An 18,147-nucleotide genomic window follows, 5' to 3' on the forward strand; every position below is an offset into this window, starting at 1 on the left:
AGGTGGTTGGCGCCTAGGCGAAGGGTCAGCTGGGAGACACTCGCTGTTTAAATGGTGTCTTATACCCATACGCACTCTGCTGTTCCCGTTCCATGGTAGGTGTTCCATCTTCCTCTTCTCCGGGATGAGGCTGGAGGGACCCTGCCTGGTGGTGGGGTGTGTGTGTGTGCAGAGGGGCTAAGTATAGGACAACAGAGACACAGCACATGTGTCCTGTCGGGTTGGCCGGTTTGGGTCAGGTACCACCTCTGCAGTTCTCCTCAGAGGACACCGCTGGGAGTCCGGGAGGTTGTCTGGTTAGTATCTTTGTGTCCAGAAACCACACATTTGCCCACAGGGATGCCTGTCTGTTCCAGGGGTACGTTTCCCACATCCGCCGTAGGGCAGGCCATGTCCACAGAAAGATTTCTGTCTTGGGTCCAGAGAGGTCCAACGCCCCCTCCGGGAACCAACACCAGTGTTAACGAATGGGGTGTGCTGATCTGGCAGAACCTGGGCAATTACTTGATCTCTGTACCTCAGTTTACCCATCTGAAACTGGAGATGACAACTCCCACACGAGACCGTTGTGAGGATTGTGAGTCAGTGTGTAAAGTGCTCAGGAAAACCCTGGGCACGCGGTTAGTGCTGAGAATCGTGTCTGGCGTTCAGATGGTGCTAACAAATACCCCCAAAATGGTGCTCGACAAGCACTCGGCACGGCATTCATCACACAACCTGGCATTCGGTAAGCACACGCAAGCACACAGGCATCCAACCGGCGCTCGGGAACCACCTGGGGAAAAAAAACCACACCGCCAAGGAACACACTGGCACTTTATATATACACAGCGGAAGGTACAGGGTCTCGATAAGAAAATACACTCTGTGTTCAGGTGCACCCCACCACCACCCCCTCAGAACAGCCCAGGTTGAGGACAGAGGGAAGGGGACAACCATAAATAGAGAATAGAAGGGAAGGTTAATGCTCTAAGGGGCAAACACAGGCGGGGAACACACTGCTGGGAGGAGACACGACCTCTGCTTCCCCGGGAGAGAGCAATACAGCGGCACGAGAACAGTAGCCACAACTAAGCCTGCGATGCCTGGCACGGGGCGCCTAACACGGGTAAGGGGGGGGTGGGGCGGGGGCGGGAAGGAAGAGAGCGGAGATGGCTTCCTTCCCTGCGGCAGGGCCGGGGCCCCTCAGTTTACATCCATGAACTCAGAGTTGGGCGGGGGGCCGCAGGCAGGGGATGCTGGGGGCTCAGCTAAGCCGGGCTGGGGCTGCAGGCGACGCGCCACATCCTGGCGTTGGTAGAAGAGAACATAGGCTGCCTTGGACTGCGGCGAGAGGACAGGAGTCAGTGTGGACCGGCTGGCTGCGGGATGGGGGTCGGGAGGAGGGGAGGGGGGAGGAGGGAACGCCCACCTCAATCTGGTTCTCAGTTACGGGTGAGACGCTGTTGTCATCGAAGTAGTGCCACTGGCCACTGTCCTTGTTGCAGGCAAATGTCGTGTCTGCAAGAGAGGGGTGCTGTCCACATCTACTCCCCTGCCCCCGAGAGCTTCCCACGTTCCCGCCCCACTCCGCCCACCATGACAACCTGGCCCCCCGCTCACTTATCTTTGTCATACACGGGATATCCTGCCCCCCGACCCCGGGCCAGCCCTGCCACAGCCCGGCACATACAGTGTCCGTCACGCAGGCCCCCATAATGGTTGGAAACCGCAATGAGATCGTATTTGTACAGCTCTGGCGCCGACTCGTTCTGCGGCTTGATGACAAACTCGGAGAAGTCCAAGTCCCTGCCGGGGAGGACAGGGTTACTCCCAGGGCGCCCCTTCTCCGCTCCTTGCCCCCTCCCGACCCACCGCCACCCAACCACCCTGCTCTGGCCCCAGCCCAGACCGGATAGGAAACTCCACAAGGGTGTCCAGCTTCTCGCGGGAGAACTTGGTGTAGGAAAAGCGCTTCAGGTGGATGATGAGCGTCTCAGGGAGCATCCACAGGTCCAGTTTCTTGGTGGCCAGCTGGTGCTGCTTGCAGGTGGGGCAGTACCTGCAAACAAGAGCCCGAGTCAGCACACAAGACACTCGCTGAGCACCTACTGCATGCTCTTTGTTCTGTGGGGCCCCCACGGGCCCCGTCTGATCCACAGAGACGCTGCTCTTCCTTCCAGCCCGCCCATTACTCCGGTCGGCTCTCTCCACGTGTTAAAATCCTGCCATTCATCAGGTACTATCTACCTGCCCAGGCTATCACGCTTTTACACTAGTGTGTGTTTTGCTTTCGTTTCTGGTCCATGAGATGCTCGTCTTATTTTAGAGCCTGCCTCTGTCCCTCTACTTCTCCATTTTACCTACTCACTCACTTGCCAGGTACTTACCGACCACCTACTGCCGAGTCCTGTGGCCACTACTTTGTACTTCTGTCCCTCCCTGCCCCACGGAAATGTTGCTCTAGTTTCTGAGACCGGTTTTATCTTTTCAGTTGTCCCCTTATATTTTGTTCATCCTGCAAGGAGCTACTGAGCGCCTCCTGCACCCGCCCCCCCACCATTATAATCAGAGAGAAGAGACACACAACAGATACTTAAAAGTCTTCACCCTCAAGGGTTTACTCTAATGGAAAAAAACAGAGAATGAGCAAAAGGGGATCTAGGACATGCCAACAAGTGGTATTACCGAGCTAGGAAGAGAGTGATGCTGCTGGGCCAGAGGGAGCCTGGGGAGGGAAGAGAAGGAGGGATGGCTTGGGGGGAGTGGCTTCTAACAGGGTAGTAAGAGAGACCTCTGATAAGCTGACGTTTGATCAGAGACCTGAGCAAAACGAAGGAGTCCGGTCCTGCAGGTAACCGGGCTGGAAGGAGGGACAAACGGGCAAAGGCTCTCAAGTGGGACTAAGCCTGTGTGTTGGTGGCCAGAGCAGCAGGAAAGGTCCGAGTGAGGGATATTTGCAGGTAAGAGCGATCTGGGCAGGGGGTCCTACCCAGCTACACCCCAGAGGCCCCAGCCTGGTCCCTCACCAGGGATTTTCCTTCTCTAGAGTCTCGACAGTGGTGAAGAGCTCAATGCACTCCTGCAGCCGCACGGGAGCCTTCTTCAGCACGTACCCGACACAGTCGTGCTTCACATAGCCCTAGGCCAGGAGTGAGGACAGCGCATGAGAGGGGGCGGGGGCAGAAGACACGTGCCCCGTGGTGAAGGACATGGACCCCGAAGCTAGGAATCTGAGGCCCTGGGAACCCTGCGGTCGTGGCTTGGAGGTGGGAGGGGCGGGGGTGAAGGGCTGTGGGGTGGAGGCAGGGGACGCAAGCAACCGGGATCTTGTTTACCTCAGCCTCCACCTCGTCATAGTAACGCTTCTTCATCTCTGGCTCCCAGTCGATGGCAATGTACGGCTGGGCTGGGGGCGAGGGAGGTGGTCATGGGCCCTGCTGCCAAGGAAACCCCCCTCCCGCCTCCCAACCCTGGCTCACAGCTGAAGGAGACACCATGGGTATCCTCGTTGAAGGTCGAGCGGTCGCTGGTCCCGTTGGAGTTCACTGTCTGCAGGGTGAACAGGTGCTTGCGCCGCGCCCTCTGGGGCCAGTGAGATGGTCCAGGGGAGTTGTCCACGGGGGCCCGGCTCCCGCCCGCGACTCCGGAACTGGGCCCAGCCTGCTCCGGCCCAGAATCTTGGGAGCTGCCCCCAGCCACATGTCCCGGCTTGGGCATGCTGTCCTTATCCTCCATGTCTGCTGGGGCGGGCGGGGGGGGGCACGGGTCCGTGTGAGCTCCAGGCAGCCTGCCCGCCGGCCCCACTGACCCTCCCTCGGGCCCTGGCGCGGCCCGTGCAGACCCTCACCCTTGTCAGTCGTCTCTCCCTCCCCCTCACCTTTCTCATCCCCGTCGTCCTCGTCATCCGAGCTGGGTCTGGTCACATAGCGCCTGCCGAGAGAGCACAGGAGACTCTGGAGGAGGGGCACGAGGCCAGGGCGGCCAGGGCCCAGGATTCTACTTTGCTTCCGATGGGAAGCCACCAGCAAAGCCCCACACAAGCGGTCATTCATGCTGAGCCTGGAAGGTCTCAAGAGATGACACAGAAATGCACGAAGAGGTGGCTTGACAAGGTAGGGCCTCGTGAGCCACGGCTAAGGAGTACGGACCTTAAGTACGGTGAGCCACCTTAAATAAACACACCATCAACTGCAAACTTTGATCATGGCAGGCCTCTGAGCAATGGACTTGTTAGTGCAACACGAAGGAGAAATTAAGTCAGAGAGCGCACTGCTGTTTGCCTCGCCAGGGACTCTGGATTTTAGGCACAGTGGAAATCTCTTCGTAAAAACCCAAATAACCGCGCCTCACCAAGGACCGGGTACTCAAGTACGAGACAAAGTCGTGTGTATTTTATCCATTCTGTTGACCCCCGTTATCCCCAACACCCAGGAGAGGCAGTGGCAAAGCCAGAGGTTTAGACCAAGAAAAAAAAAAAACCTCCAAGTTCCTCTCTGGCCACGTTAAGCTTAGCTGTCTTTTGGAAGTGGAAGACGGTTGGCAATAAGCAGCTCGACACCCAGGTCTGAGTTCAGACTCCACCTCCCCCCACCCCGGCCCCCCAAAAGGCAGACTCACGAGAGGCGGTAGAGCAGGATGTGATAGAGGGCATCCCAGGAGAGCCGGTCACGGGGCACCGACACCAGGAGCGGGTGCCCAAAGAGCATGAGGCCGTAGTAAGAGTTGTTGTAGTCCCGGGCTGGGGTGCGCTCCCGCAGGTAGATAGGAAGCACGACGTCCTCCCTGGAGTTCTCACCAATAGCAGACCTGCCTGACACCTCGTATCTGTAGGGGGTGAACGTCGGGTCACACCTGATCAGGACACGCCAGAGGGACTCGGGGACTCTGCCCCACTTGCTTCACCCACCCACCCCTCACGGCCTGAAAATATTTCTTTAAAGGGTCTGAAGAGCCACCCCGTGTTTGGTGCTTTACAGACTGGTAGATGGTACAACACTTTGTTTGCGTGATGTTTTACAAAGCGCTCTGGTGGTAAGAACGCGCTGAGGAGAATAACAGAAATTTTTAGTGACGAAGGGATCTAAAACCATTTTCTTTTTGGAAAACGCTCCTTGGTTTAAAAAGACTTTCTCTACTCAGGATGCACTTTCTATTTTATTTTTATTTTTTTAGAGATTTATTTATTTATTTGAGAGAACAAGCGAGAGAGAGAGAGCGCGCGCACACAAGTGCAAGTGGGGGGAGAGGCAGAGGGAAAGAATCTCAAGCAGACCCCCCCCCCCCCCCACTGAGCACAGAGCCTGATGCGGGGCTCCATCTCACAACCATGAGATCATGACCTGAGCCAAAATCACGAGTCGGATGTTTAACTAACTGAGCCACCCAGGCGCCCCTGCCCTTTCTATTTTAGTTATCCAAAGATTTCAAGTTTATTCTGAATACTCTTGTGTTCAGAAAATATCTTAGTGTTCCCTATTTCCAAAACCCCTTTTGGTTTTTGAGGACTGCAATAGGAGTAAGGAACGAGCTTCGAGCACCTGGTACATAGGAGGTACTCAGTGACTGCTAAATATAACGAAGAAGAAACAGGAGCCTTCATCATGTAACAAGAAAGACAACACCCAAGAACACCCTGTATAAGGATGTCTCACCCACCCCACTGACAGCCCCAAGCCTCCTGCCCTACTAAGGCCCATGACCAAAGCCCTGCACAAGGCAGGTGCCCTGTGAGTCAGGCCAAAGGGGGGGGCAGGGAAGTTGGTTAAGAGGAGGAGATTCCTGAGGAACCCCTAAATCTCCTGGTCCCCTCACTCACATGAAAATATCATCTCGGTCCAAGATGCTGCTCAGAGACTCCTCCAGCTGGTAGATCTTATAGAAGCGGTGACTGAAGACATCGGCCACCATCATCTGGGAACGGAATGCAGAGGAGGCTGGTCAGTCTGCAAGGTCTCCCTGGGCCCCCTGCCCCTAAATCCCACCCTCCCTGTGCCTCCAAGAGCCTCACCCTCTCTGGCGACATGCCAGTGTGTTTGGCCAGAGCCACACACAGATCTGAGATCTTGCCCTTCTTGGGGACCACGAGCCGGTGCTGAGGGAGAAACGGTGTCCACAAAAGAGCAGAAGGGGGTGTGCTAAGTCAGTGTGGGCAACATTAAGGTATAGCAGAGTCATCAGACTCTGACTACATCCCTTGTTACGTTCCCATGTCACCATGACCCCATACCTGCTCTGGTTTGCGGCGAGGATCCATGGAGACAAAGAAGACCTCCATGACCCTCTTGTGGCTGACAGGCAGTGGGACACTGAGGTAGCAGAAGGGGTCGAAGGTCACAGACACGTTGCCACAATCCGGGCACACCAGCGTGGACTTGAAGAGACCGTGGAAAGTGTCCACGATCACAGAATCATTCCGCCGTTTGTGGTTCTGCCAGGCCTCCTGAGCGACCTCCTGTTGAGAGTGTCATGTTGGGTGATAAGGCTTGCCTGGGGCAGGGGAAACCGTAGTTCGAGGTGGATGTGAATAGGGATGAAGTCAAGGTGAGGGCCATGGCAAAGTCCAGAGACAGTTACAGCTAGGGCTATCTGGAGGCTGTGCTCATGGTCAGGCTGGGGTTTCTTTGGGTAGGAGGGTTAACTCTGGGCGGGAGCCCGGGCTGGGACTAGGGTTGGAGATGAGGTCAGGTGGGGTGTGGGATACCCCAGGGAGGCCATAGGATCCCCGGAGCAAAGGCCCTGGTGGCTTTAATGGAGCTCTCAGCATAGGGGTCTCTGAGGAGTGCCCTCACCTGATCTGGCCGCCCAGCAGCATCGCACAACTCCACATATTCCTTCTTCTTGACACGATTGAGGTCCTCATGCAGCCCATCCAGGAGGAACGACAGCAGCTCCTGTGAGTCATGCTGTTGGTAGCCCAGAAACTGGGATGCAAAGTGGCCGACCTTGGTCTGAGAAGATGGGCAGGGTGGTCAGAGCGATAGGGACTCGGGGGTGGGGGTGGGGGGGCGTGGGCAGGGGCAGCCCAGGCCCGAGTCACACCTTGAACACATGAGGCACGATGGACCGGTGGTGGCCAGACCAGGCCTGCTTCACCAGGTCCGCGTAGGCCTCTGCGATCTCCCCCTTCATGCCCAGCGGGTTGCAGAAGTTGAGCTCCTCCAGGTAGTGGTTTTTGAGGAAGTACTCGGTGAGCTGTGGCACATTGCTGAGGCACTGCAGGAGGCAGGGCCCGGGAAAATGAGGCAGAGGAGAGGAGAGAGGGGTGACCAAGGTGGAGACAGAGAGAAGGAAGCAAAGAGGAAGGAGAGAGAAAGGGGGGACAAAAAGGTGGGGGAGAGAAGGCAGCAGCATTTCGAGAAAAGGAAGAACGTGGTGACAAAGGAAGAGAAGAACCGGGAAACGGGCAAGCAGAGGGAGAAGGTACTGATGTTTCAGGGAGGACCGTGGGCACGTCAAGTCCGACGTGTGGGGCCCCAGCTTCCAACCTGACCCCTTGCCCTGCAGTCCCCCTCCCCAATCCTTGTCACTTGAAGCCCACCCCTGCAGCTGTGCCAGACACAGCTCTACTCGCCCAACCTGCAGGGCCGAGTTCATGAAGCACGTGTTGCCCAGGTTGGTGAGACCACAGATGCCTGGCTGGCCCTGGAATTCCTCATCCTCCTCCAACGCAGTGTTCCTAGGGTGGAGGGGAAACGGTTATCAGCTGAAGGCCAAAGACGTGCAGGTGAAATGGGCTCATGAACTCAGTCATCCTGCCTACTGGGGGGACCCCGCTCTGAGCCAGACACTCTAGGGGCTTACACAGCCTGTGGCTGGGCACTGGGCCAAGTGCCATCCTTGTTTCGGGTCTCCATGATGACCACCTGGGTTGAGGAAGAGAAAAGAAAAGCAGGAAAGGCACTCATGGGAGGGCCCATGGGCACCTCACCCTCACTTCCCCCAACCTGAGAGCACGGGTGGTGAGCAGGAGGGCCCTCCCCACCCTCACCTGCCCAGTCTTGAGGGCAGCGTCAAGAAGCGTGACGCGTGTGTTGCACAATCTCTCAAAAGAGCCCTCTGCGTTCTTGATCCACAGCCGCGTCTCTTCCTGGGGGCTCACCAGAAATTGCTCTCGGGCAGTGCGCAAAACGAGGTCTGTCGAAGGTGGCAGAGCACACTCAAGGTCTTCCTGAGACCCTGAATGATCGACCCATCTCAGCATCAGCCCGACTCATTCTCACAGACTGGGCACACTTTGGTCAATACCTTGTGTCCCCGAACGCTCTCCGAATGACAGATGCCCGCTCGGGACTTGAGACCCCCAGCCTGCCATACCACCTAAGCCACGGGAATGCAGCTCGCACCCCGCCTCAGGACTCTAGGGCACCCCCTCAGGGCCTCCGCCCAACTTGATCAATACCTTCTTGGTCCTCCAAAGTCTGACCGATGCTTCCTCAGTCGGCCACAGCCAAAGCCCAGGCATTCTTAGGTCACTGAGCCGTGGGAAGGCTGCCTCATTCTGCGGCCCTCAGACTCACCAACAGAATCTGTGTGGCTGAATTGAGCAATGTGAGGTGTGTCCATATCACTGTGCCGGACAAGCAGCAGTTCTACTGGGTACACTTCGACCTTCTGGACGCTGGGCAGCTCCACAACCTGGAAGGTGGAGGGGTGCGTACACGGGCGCACCCACAGAACACAGACACACAGACGCAGGCACGACGACCTCTAAGATCAGAGGAACATGCACGCAGACGCACGCACACCTGGCACACACTAAGATACTTGAGGGGACAGGAGCACAGACAAGCTGTTATCTACACAGCATACGTGGAGACCCAGGTACACACTGGTCTAGACCCATCCTGGGCCTACAAGGCCTTTCTCCTAATCCATCCCCCGAGAACCTACCCCGAGCACCCTTCCCATCTGCTATACCTTGCGTTCAATGGGGGGCTGGCCATGCTCTAGACCGTACCAGTCGACCAGGTAATGCCAAGCAGCCGCCGGGAGCAGCACATAGTCTTCACCTTCCACTAGACCCTTCTTGAGGCGCCAGTTTACCTGGTCTGCCGGGGGCAGAGGAAGGTGGCAGAGGAAGAATCAGGGAAGGAAAGTGGTTAAGTCACTCTGGCCATCTCACCAATGACATAATTCAGTGAAGAGGCTTACGATCGTTTGTTTAAGTACAGAGGGGACAAGAACTCCAGGGCTTGGCTGGGGTGGGGAGGGAGAGGCCTGGTACCTTCAAAGAGGTCAGCATTATTGATGCAGCCAGGGAAGGTGCCGGAGTCCTGGTCTCCTCCCTGCACGTACACTTCCCACTGTTTGTACCAGTGCTGCTCCACGAGGAACCTGGACCAGACAGGTAACAAGGGTGTCACATGGTTACCTGGAGTTAGTGGTACCACTTCCCATGGTTATGAGACTAAAAGGATCAACACACTGCAAGTCGACATGACAAATTTCACGTACACCTAAAACTAATACCTTGTTGTATGTCAATTATATCTCAAAAATGGGAAATCTCTCCTAGAACTCAACATGAAAAAACAAAAGCTTCCCCATCATATAAAAATAATTAGAAGCAAAATTTATTCAGCGAAACTCAGGTTTGAATATATTACCTAATTTCTTAGGACACTAAGAGATTTGATTAAAAAACAGAAAATGGCAAAACCCCAAACAAAACAAGACAAAACAAACCACAAACCCACATCCATGGTGCCAGGAAATAATGAGGTTTTATTACAGAACAAAGAATTAGGCTGAAAATTACCCGTTATTTACAGCTAATGTTTTAAAGATTTAGCTATTAAGTGTGCAGTGTTTGTAAAGGATATATAAAGAATGAGAAATGAATTATTAAATTCTGGAAACGTGCTCAGAAACTGAGAAGAATTTAAAATGCTAAAAGAAATCACAAGGTTTTCCTTCAAAGACTGCATCTCACCATTTTTCGTCATTTTTGATTTGAGGATTTATTTTAGCTTTATAATAGATCTCCGAGCTTATTTTATTCATTGATTTGAGAGAGAGACAGAGATAGTGAGAGAGCGCAGGAGCGGGGAGGAGAGGGAGAAGCAGACTCCCTGCTGAGCAGGGAGCCCGAAGCGGGGCTCGATCCCAGGACCCCAGGATCATGACCTGAGCCGAAGGCAGATGCTTAACTGACTGAGACACCCAGGCGTCCCTCTATGTTTTTTAATTGTGGCAAAAAGCAGCACATACCATTAAAATTTACCATCTGAACCATTTATTTAATTTTTTAAGATTTTATTTATTTGAGAGAGAGAGAGAGACAGCGAGGGAGGCAACACAAGCAGAGGGAGAAGCAGGCTTCCCGCTGAGCAGAGCGCCCGATGTGGGGCTCGATCCCAGGACCCTGGGATCATGACCTGAACCATTTTAAAGTGTACAGCTTGGCCAGCTCTCTTTTAAAAGAGAAACTCCTATGTGCACGACACCTAGGATAAACATTCAGGACTGCTGAGGCCTGCCCCTGTAAAATGTCATGAGCAATTCTCAAGTCCAGAAAAGACTTGACATAGAATAAAAATGCTAAATGAATGTCAGCAGTTACTGTTTCAGTCCCAGGGCCTGGATCTCAGAGCTTACATACAGAGACACACAACCCCGGTCCCACACTCACTCACAAACCTGCTCTGCTATGGGATTTTTGACACATAAGAGGCTATCCCAGATAGTTAACTGCCTCAAATAAACACTTTTTTAAAATATTACTCTCATGCTGTAGTGATCAGTGTTCCAGCAATTTAACCCCATCAATGGGATTCTTTTAAAATGGCAACTTTTCTTGTGTTCATAAAAGGATGAGAGAGGTGAGGGGGGATGGAGGCCTAGAAAACCTTGCAATCGTCACAAGTCCCCCAGACAGACACATATTTTGGTGGGGTTTTGTTGTTTTGTTTTTGCTGCACTGACCCCCCTGCACGTCACTCGTACTAGGAACACACACCCTCCCTGCCCCAGTGGCCTATGCCACAAATCTCCCAACACTCTTCTGGAATACCCCATCCCTGACCCCTACCCCTCCGCCACTCATACCTGCAAACCCACCTCTGCCCTTCCCTGAGGCTTTCACTGCCTCCACTGACAGTCTTGTGAGGTTAACTTCTTCCCTAAAGCTCCTTTAGGGTTACTGGGACTTTCAACGCAAGGGGAGGCACTACTCAACTTTTTTAAGAGCAGATTTTTAAGGAAAATTAACATTAAAACCACTCTGTAGCATACACCTGAAACTAATGTAACACAGTGTATCAACTATACTTCAATTAAAAAAAAAATTACCCTGCAGCAGTAAGCAAAACCCTTCGTACCTGGCTACAACCTGAATCTCTAAAGTCTTCACAGGAGCCTGAAGTTTTATACCAATTTTCACAGAATAAGAACACCAGATTTCGCCAATTCAGAGACACTTTAAAAATGTTTAACATCTCTGAAATTGGGATGTCTCATAATCTGTCCGCCCAGATGGCAGTCATGACAGAGTTGTCATTGTCTGATAGGGAAGCACCCACATTATTAGATTTACCCCTAGGTATCTGACTTGGGAGGATGCGATCATAAAAGGTATCTTTTAAATTTTAATTTTCCAGTTTCTTCCTGTTAGTATATAGAAATACAACAGATCATGCTAAAGTCACTTATGTTTGTGTTTCCTCAACTTTGCTGAAATGCTTATGAAATATGTGCCTATGGAAAAAATTACTAAACAATGTTTTTTGTCCTCGGGTTTTCTCTCGTGTCTGAAGAAAATTGGTTACACTGGTTAAGATAACAATATACATAACAGGTCGATTATACTAGATACAATAATCAGAGAGAAATAGAAATATGGATATAAATGAGGAAGTAGGATTTCCCATTTTTTTTCTGTTTATTAAAAGCTTTGTTAGCCTATTCAGATGGTAAATGTAATACTATGTTGTTCTAAGTTTATTATTTATATATCCGTATAAGCCTAAATAGATGTACATAGAGGCATATAAATGAATCCTTTACTATAAATTGTTACATCAATAATGTACCAAAGGAGGAAAATTAGAATTCGGGCCTTTTCTGTCCAATGTCATTATTTTATGCCCAGATTATAAGTTCCTTTTTTATCACCAAATTATTAACTCTTGGTGTTTTCTGACATCAAAAAAGTTAAGCTTCTAATCATCTTTGTTATTTATCACTGCGTTTTTACAAAGTTGACTATAAGTATTTTTTTGTCCTTCAATTTATATCTTTTTTTCCTAACAACTATTCTTGATTTGTCTTTCCCCAATTCTGAATAATAATACTGTTCAAATGTTCTTTTATGGCTAAACTATGTCTGGGAGATAACACAAAGATTTACTCCATTGCCCCATAAAAGGAATGGCAACAGGCATAATTAGGTTTATTCAAAAGTCTCCAAATTTCAATGAATTTAAAATTTTTATAAAAGCTCTTTCATTTTCCAAACTTAACATTTTCTTTAAATTTTATTAAGTTTTTAATTTTAATTTTAGTACAGTTAACACAGAGTTAGTTTCAGGTGTACAATATAGTGACTCAACAATTCTATACATTACTCAGTGGTCGTGATAAGTGTACTCTTTCACAAACTCGGTATTTTTGGGGCACCTGGGTGGCTCAGTCGTTAAGCGTCTGCCTTCGGCTCAGGTCATGATCCCAGGGTGCTGGGATCGAGCCCCGCATCAGGCTCCCTGCTCCGCGGGGAGCCTGCTTCTCCCTCTCCCGCTGCCCCTGCTTGTGTTCCTGCTCTCTCTCTGTGTCAAATAAATAAAATCTTAAAAAAAAAAAACTCGGTATTTTTTAAAGACGACAAATCAAAAAGGAAGTTTATCTTCCTAGCTTAATTACATTAATCAGAATTAGAATTGCAAATATCTTTCAATAATTGCGTATTTTTCAAGCTAAAAAGCATATTCATGTTCAAGCAACAAAGAATGGTGCAGTTACTATCTACCAAAAGATTCCCCAGTCCAGGACCCTAAACTCACAAACTCTCTTCCCCCTGGTTCATGAAAAGTCTGAACAAGCACTAGGGGGACCGACTCAATGACAAGGGAATTGCCAGAGGCCTATTGTTTATTTCAGTCTTTCTTGAGATCCAGAAGTCAAGGCATATCCACCTTGTTTAAGAGCTATAGCAGCAATCATCAAGCAAACGTGAAAATTGTTGATTTGGTTCTAACGTCTTTACCCTCAATGGTCCCCTGTGCTGTGCAGGCTTCTCCACTGACAGAAAACCCTCAACATTCCTAGGCTAGTCCTTAACCTCTAATGGAACACGGTCACTTTCCCTTCACACATCTCCATCCACTCTGCAATACTGAACCCAGCCACACTCCTTCCTTTACCTGAACAAAGAACCCCTTGCCTGCTTACCTTCTAGGAAACTACCCGCACCCTGCACAAACCTTCTAGAGACTCCCTCCACTCTCCCTGATTTAATTATGTTTGTAGGTGGTTCATCCTTAAAAAGAAAAACTGGAATTTGCCAAGAAAGCTTTATTATCATAGATTTGAATTTACTCTTAAAATAGAAACTTCTAGAAATTAAATCAGTTCAGAAGGCCAAATTACTTGCCCTTGCCCAGATCTGCCAGCTGACAAAAAGAAGGTGCAAAATATTAATACTGATATTATATGATTTGGGGATTTAGTCCATGACTTCGAAATGCTTTGTAAACACAAATTTCCTGACCACTGCAGCAAACCTCTATAAAATGAAAAGCAAATTAAAGAACCTTGAGATGCTTTGCTCTCACCTAAGTAGATCAGCATTTAAAAAATGGAGGTAAGGTAAAACGCTTCACATCAGCCACAATTGCAGAGATGAACTGGCTTCAATACTGAACCAACATTGGTGGGGTAATTTTTTTTTATTGACAGAACATAATTTTAAAAAATTCACATAAAATTAACCATTTTCAAGTGAACAGTTCGGTGGCATTTAGTACATTCACAATATTGTGCAACCACGACCTCTATCTAGTTCCAAAACATTTTCAACACCCCAAAAGGAAACCCATACCCGTGAGGTAATTTTAAAGGGTACTGTCACCAGGACGCTGTAAAGGGAGGATGCGGCAGGAAGAGAAGCCCCCAACCCTGTCTGAACACATCCAAATGAACTATAAAAAACGTTCCAGTTACTGTTGTTTATTCTCAGGATGGAATGAAGCTTTTCCTTGCTGGAGAGCTACAGCGCAACAGTTAAAAAAAAAAGGTTTCTTACTCCCTATTGGGGGAATCTCAACTTGTCTCTGTACTCTCCAGTAACAGGGATACATGTATCTCACTAGCACAGTGATTAGAAACTCTGTAAAATGAGCAAACCTCACTCAGAAAAGCCCTCAGGTGAGAGCATGCCCGCGGTGTGAGAGGAACAGTAACAGTCCAATATGGCCGGATGGAGAGAGTTTGGGGGGTGGGGGGGCGGTGGTAATCAAAGGCGAGATCAGAGAAGCAATCAGCCAGGGACCAGCCTCGCTAGTCATTGTAAGAATGTTACCATTTACACTGCACGAGATGGGAAGCTGTTAAAACGTTTTGAGGAATGTTTTTAAAAGAATTACTGTGTACCGAAAGAGAAAAATAGTATCTTTACAGTGGAGAAACAGGGCAGATACCACCTTCACCAAATGATCAAGGCTAACGTCACCAATGACGTCATGTGGATACCATGTACCACCTGATATGATGCGAAGGGCACACCGCAGGCATCTAGTATGGTTTCACATATATCCTCCATAAAATGAAAGCTTAGACCACAAATACTACTTAGGGATGCGTACAGAAGTGGGAAAAGCGTTAACAAATTGAAAAATTCAGGGTAATAGTGGCGCAGGGAGAGGGATTTTCATCCGAGGGGCACAGGATTTCTTAAGCTAACAGTCTGAATCTTAACCTGAATGGTGAAATTCACAAATTTTTGTTTTATTATTCTTTAATTTTTTTTACTCTGAAATAAACTCAGAAAAATTGCAAAAATAATATAAAGAATTCCCGTATACCCTTCATCCAGATTCCCCAAATTTTTAACATTTTTGCCATTCGCCCGATCATTGTTTCTTTAAATACATCTTCATATACGCTATTTTTTCCAACCATTTGCGAGTAAGCGGCTTACACGATGGTTCTTTATCCGTAAAAATTTCGGTATGTATTCCCTTAAAAAAAAAGATACTCTCTTTCATAACCACAATACAATTATCCAAAGCAAGAAATTATCACTACTAATATCTAATCTACAAGTCTCAGTCAAATTTCACCAATTTTCCCATTAACATCTTTTACAGTAAAAAAGCGAAAATTAATTTTATGAGAAAAACCCCTGATTTTTTAAAAAATAATTTATTTTTTTTTCTGCTCCAGGATCCAATTCAGGATCACACATTGCATTTAGTTATCGTGACTCTTTAAATCCCATTAATTCCTTCAATCTGGAACAGTTCTTCATCCTTTGTCTTTCACGACCTTGAGATTTTTGAAGAGCACAGGCCGTTTATTTTTTACAGAATGTCCATCAATCTGGGCTACGTAAACGTTTTATGCAATCTTTTTAGGTCTTACGTATATCACAATTTAAACAATGAGATGCAACTCGGCGAGAAACAAAATAAACCCAGAAACAGTACATTTCAAGCACTGGTTAGCCAAAATCAGTAAAACAAGCTGATTTATCAAGATACGCATTGACATTTTTTTAAATAGCTATTTCTCCTGATTACAAAAACAAAACAGTACTAAAACAGAAAGCAAATGTAACATCGAAGGCCCCTCCCGTGCCAATCACCTGCACTTTCTCCCGTCCCGGGAAGAAGGCCTCGGCCAGAGGCAAAAACCTCGCCGCGTCACAAACTTTGCTCATTCGCAGGCGCCATTTTCTGCTTCACAGGCGCCACCTCCCCTCTGCAGTCTTTCCCCGGCCTCAGGACACGCCCCTCGGCCCACGTCACAAGCCTCGTTCCCAGGCGCCAGCTCCCTCTACCACGCAGGCTCCGAGTCCCTCCCTCCCGCCCACAGCCCTACGGCTCGGATTCCGCTCTTCTGCCTGACGTCATCCGCCTTGCTTAACTCTCAGGCTCCAGGCAACCGCAGGCCGTCCCTGCCGCCAGATGCTACTTAACGCCACGCAGACCACGCCCCTCGGCCTCGGCCGCCGAGACCGCCCTTTCCCAGGTTCCGAGTGTCATCACGCAGGCCCGGCCCCACCCACACGACCATTTCTTCTCAGGCCCCGCCCTCCCGCCGCTCCACAACAAACCCTCTCCTGTTCTCAGGCCTCCGGCGCCACCATACAGGCCCCGCCTCTTTCCCCGGACAAGGCGATCCACTCGCAGGCACTTCCCCGCCCCGCCCCTCCGGTCCTCCGTCCCACAAGCCACTCCCCCGCCCCCACGGCAGTTCCTCGGACCTCGGCCGTCACGTTCCCCCCACCGTCGCAAACGCCCCCACTTGTCCCCTCAGCCGAGGCTCTGCTCGCCGCCCTGCCTCACCAGCTTTCGCCGGCCCGCAGTGGACGCTCTCGCCCACTCTCGCCGTTCTCGATCTGGCGCCGCTGGCTCTCAAGGCCCGGCACGTTTTCGCGCTGCGACTCTCGGTCCTCGGCCGCAGCCGCCACATTCGCTGCGACCGCCGCCATCACCGTTCGCCCTCTTCTCACAGCTACCGCAGCTGGAGATAGGAAGAGGCCCCTCAACGGCCACTTCCGGATTCTGGTCCCGGAAACGGAAACAGAGCCCCCCAAACAGCCAGGGGGCTCCTGCCATCTTGGAAAGGGACCCCACACTCGGACGCGCGGAGGGGCTACGCGGGCATCGGCCTCTGGGCGGGGATCTCGGTGGCCAATGGGCGGGGTAAAACCTCCAGATGGGAAGAAAGACAAAGGTGCTTTGTAGGATTTTAACGCCATGTTGAGTCTGGGCAAAAAGTTGTGTGGAACGGTGGAGGCGGAGGTCCCCGATATGGACGAGAACATTTTGGGGAATGCTCAGGGACATAAAGGTTCCGGGCTTTCTCGGTCCCGTGCTCTGCTGGGGAACCGCGGCCCCTGCCCTGGGAGTTTTTGTTAGCCTGACCAGAATGCCCTACCTTCATTGCACTGCTCTTCTCTCGTCCATCAAAACCTGGTACAAAAAAGGTCACCACCCAGGCCTGCGGGCCGCTTCCCTGCCTGAACTAGATTTATTTTCTTGGCAAACGTGTTGAAGGCAAGTCAGCCTCAGGCCCAGTGTATTTGTTGGCGTTATAGCAATGATAACTAATAATTGGCCCTGTTTAAGTGCTTTATTGCATGTGAAGAGTAGCCTTAGGCAGTAGGTAAATATGGTCACCTATGGACTTCAGTGGGGCAAGCTGAGGACCAGAAACGTTAATTCATTTTGTTTGGGCTGGTAAATGGCTGAGCTGTGGTTCGAACTCAAGAGCTGTGACCTTAAGCACCAGGCCATAGATTCTCCGTCTGTGGTTCGAGTCTTCCTACTACTAGTTCAGACCTTCTCAGGAGCGTTCACAAAGTCAAAACTATTTTCACAATACTTTTTCATTGTCATTCTCTCTTGCGTGTGTGTGGAATATTCCGAGGCTACGTAAGCAAAAGCTCTTTGGACGTCCTCAATTTTTAAGACTATACGGGGATTGTGACCAAAAAGTTTGGAACCATTGCACCAGGCCAGGGGTTCTCAGCCTAGGCGCTACCGACATTTGTTATGGGAAGCATTGTAGCATATTTAGCTGCATCCCTGCCCTTTACCCACTGAATAGCAAGTTATCATGCCCTAATTGTCTCATTCCCAAAAGTGTCTCTAGACATTGCCGGTGTTCACTGGGCGGGGGGTGGGGGGGTGGAGATCACTGGTTGAGAACCACTGGACTAGGCTCTGCCATCCTTATCTTCTGGGGCTTCCAGCCCTACCTCTTGTTGATAACTTGAGTATTTCAGTCTCTGGCTCCCTGTATCTACCTGCCTGTTGGCTGCCCCCTAAGACAGGCTGGTGATTGTGGCTCTGGTTCAGTGACTTCCTTACCACCCATCCCCACAAGCAAGACCACAGCTTGCCTTCCCACACCTCTAGGCTGGTGCACACAGCTCCCTGGGCCTGAAGTGTCCAGAATACCCTCTTCCTGCACATTTTCAAACCCCACCCATCCACCGGACATCAT

General features: G+C 50.4%; 1 protein-coding gene across 10 annotated transcripts; it reads right to left on the reverse strand.

Moving 5' to 3' along the window:
• Positions 1-798: 798 nt before the first annotated feature.
• Positions 799-16,724, reverse strand: USP11 (ubiquitin specific peptidase 11). 10 transcript variants are annotated; one of them, XM_035725385.1, is made up of 21 exons: positions 16,482-16,724; positions 9,206-9,315; positions 8,899-9,029; positions 8,499-8,616; positions 7,970-8,157; positions 7,783-7,844; positions 7,558-7,657; positions 7,021-7,194; positions 6,771-6,929; positions 6,209-6,433; positions 5,990-6,073; positions 5,798-5,892; positions 4,600-4,806; positions 3,860-3,912; positions 3,462-3,722; positions 3,318-3,388; positions 3,009-3,121; positions 1,892-2,041; positions 1,673-1,788; positions 1,412-1,500; positions 799-1,323 (listed from the first exon to the last, which is right to left on the reverse strand). In XM_035725385.1, exons 1-21 carry the CDS (start codon positions 16,625-16,627, stop codon positions 1,186-1,188), a joined length of 2,790 nt encoding a protein of 929 aa, XP_035581278.1. In that variant the 5' UTR covers positions 16,628-16,724; the 3' UTR covers positions 799-1,185. The 10 variants fall into 10 exon arrangements, with proteins under 10 accessions (XP_035581278.1, XP_035581280.1, XP_035581279.1 ...); XM_035725387.1 differs by having other exon boundaries at positions 3,477-3,722; positions 16,482-16,721; XM_035725386.1 differs by having other exon boundaries at positions 3,462-3,719; positions 16,482-16,720.
• Between the last annotated feature and the right edge of the window lie 1,423 nt (positions 16,725-18,147).

This window comes from Zalophus californianus, chromosome X (assembly GCF_009762305.2).
Source record: "Zalophus californianus isolate mZalCal1 chromosome X, mZalCal1.pri.v2, whole genome shotgun sequence".
In the NCBI taxonomy this organism is placed as follows: Eukaryota; Metazoa; Chordata; class Mammalia; order Carnivora; family Otariidae; genus Zalophus; species Zalophus californianus.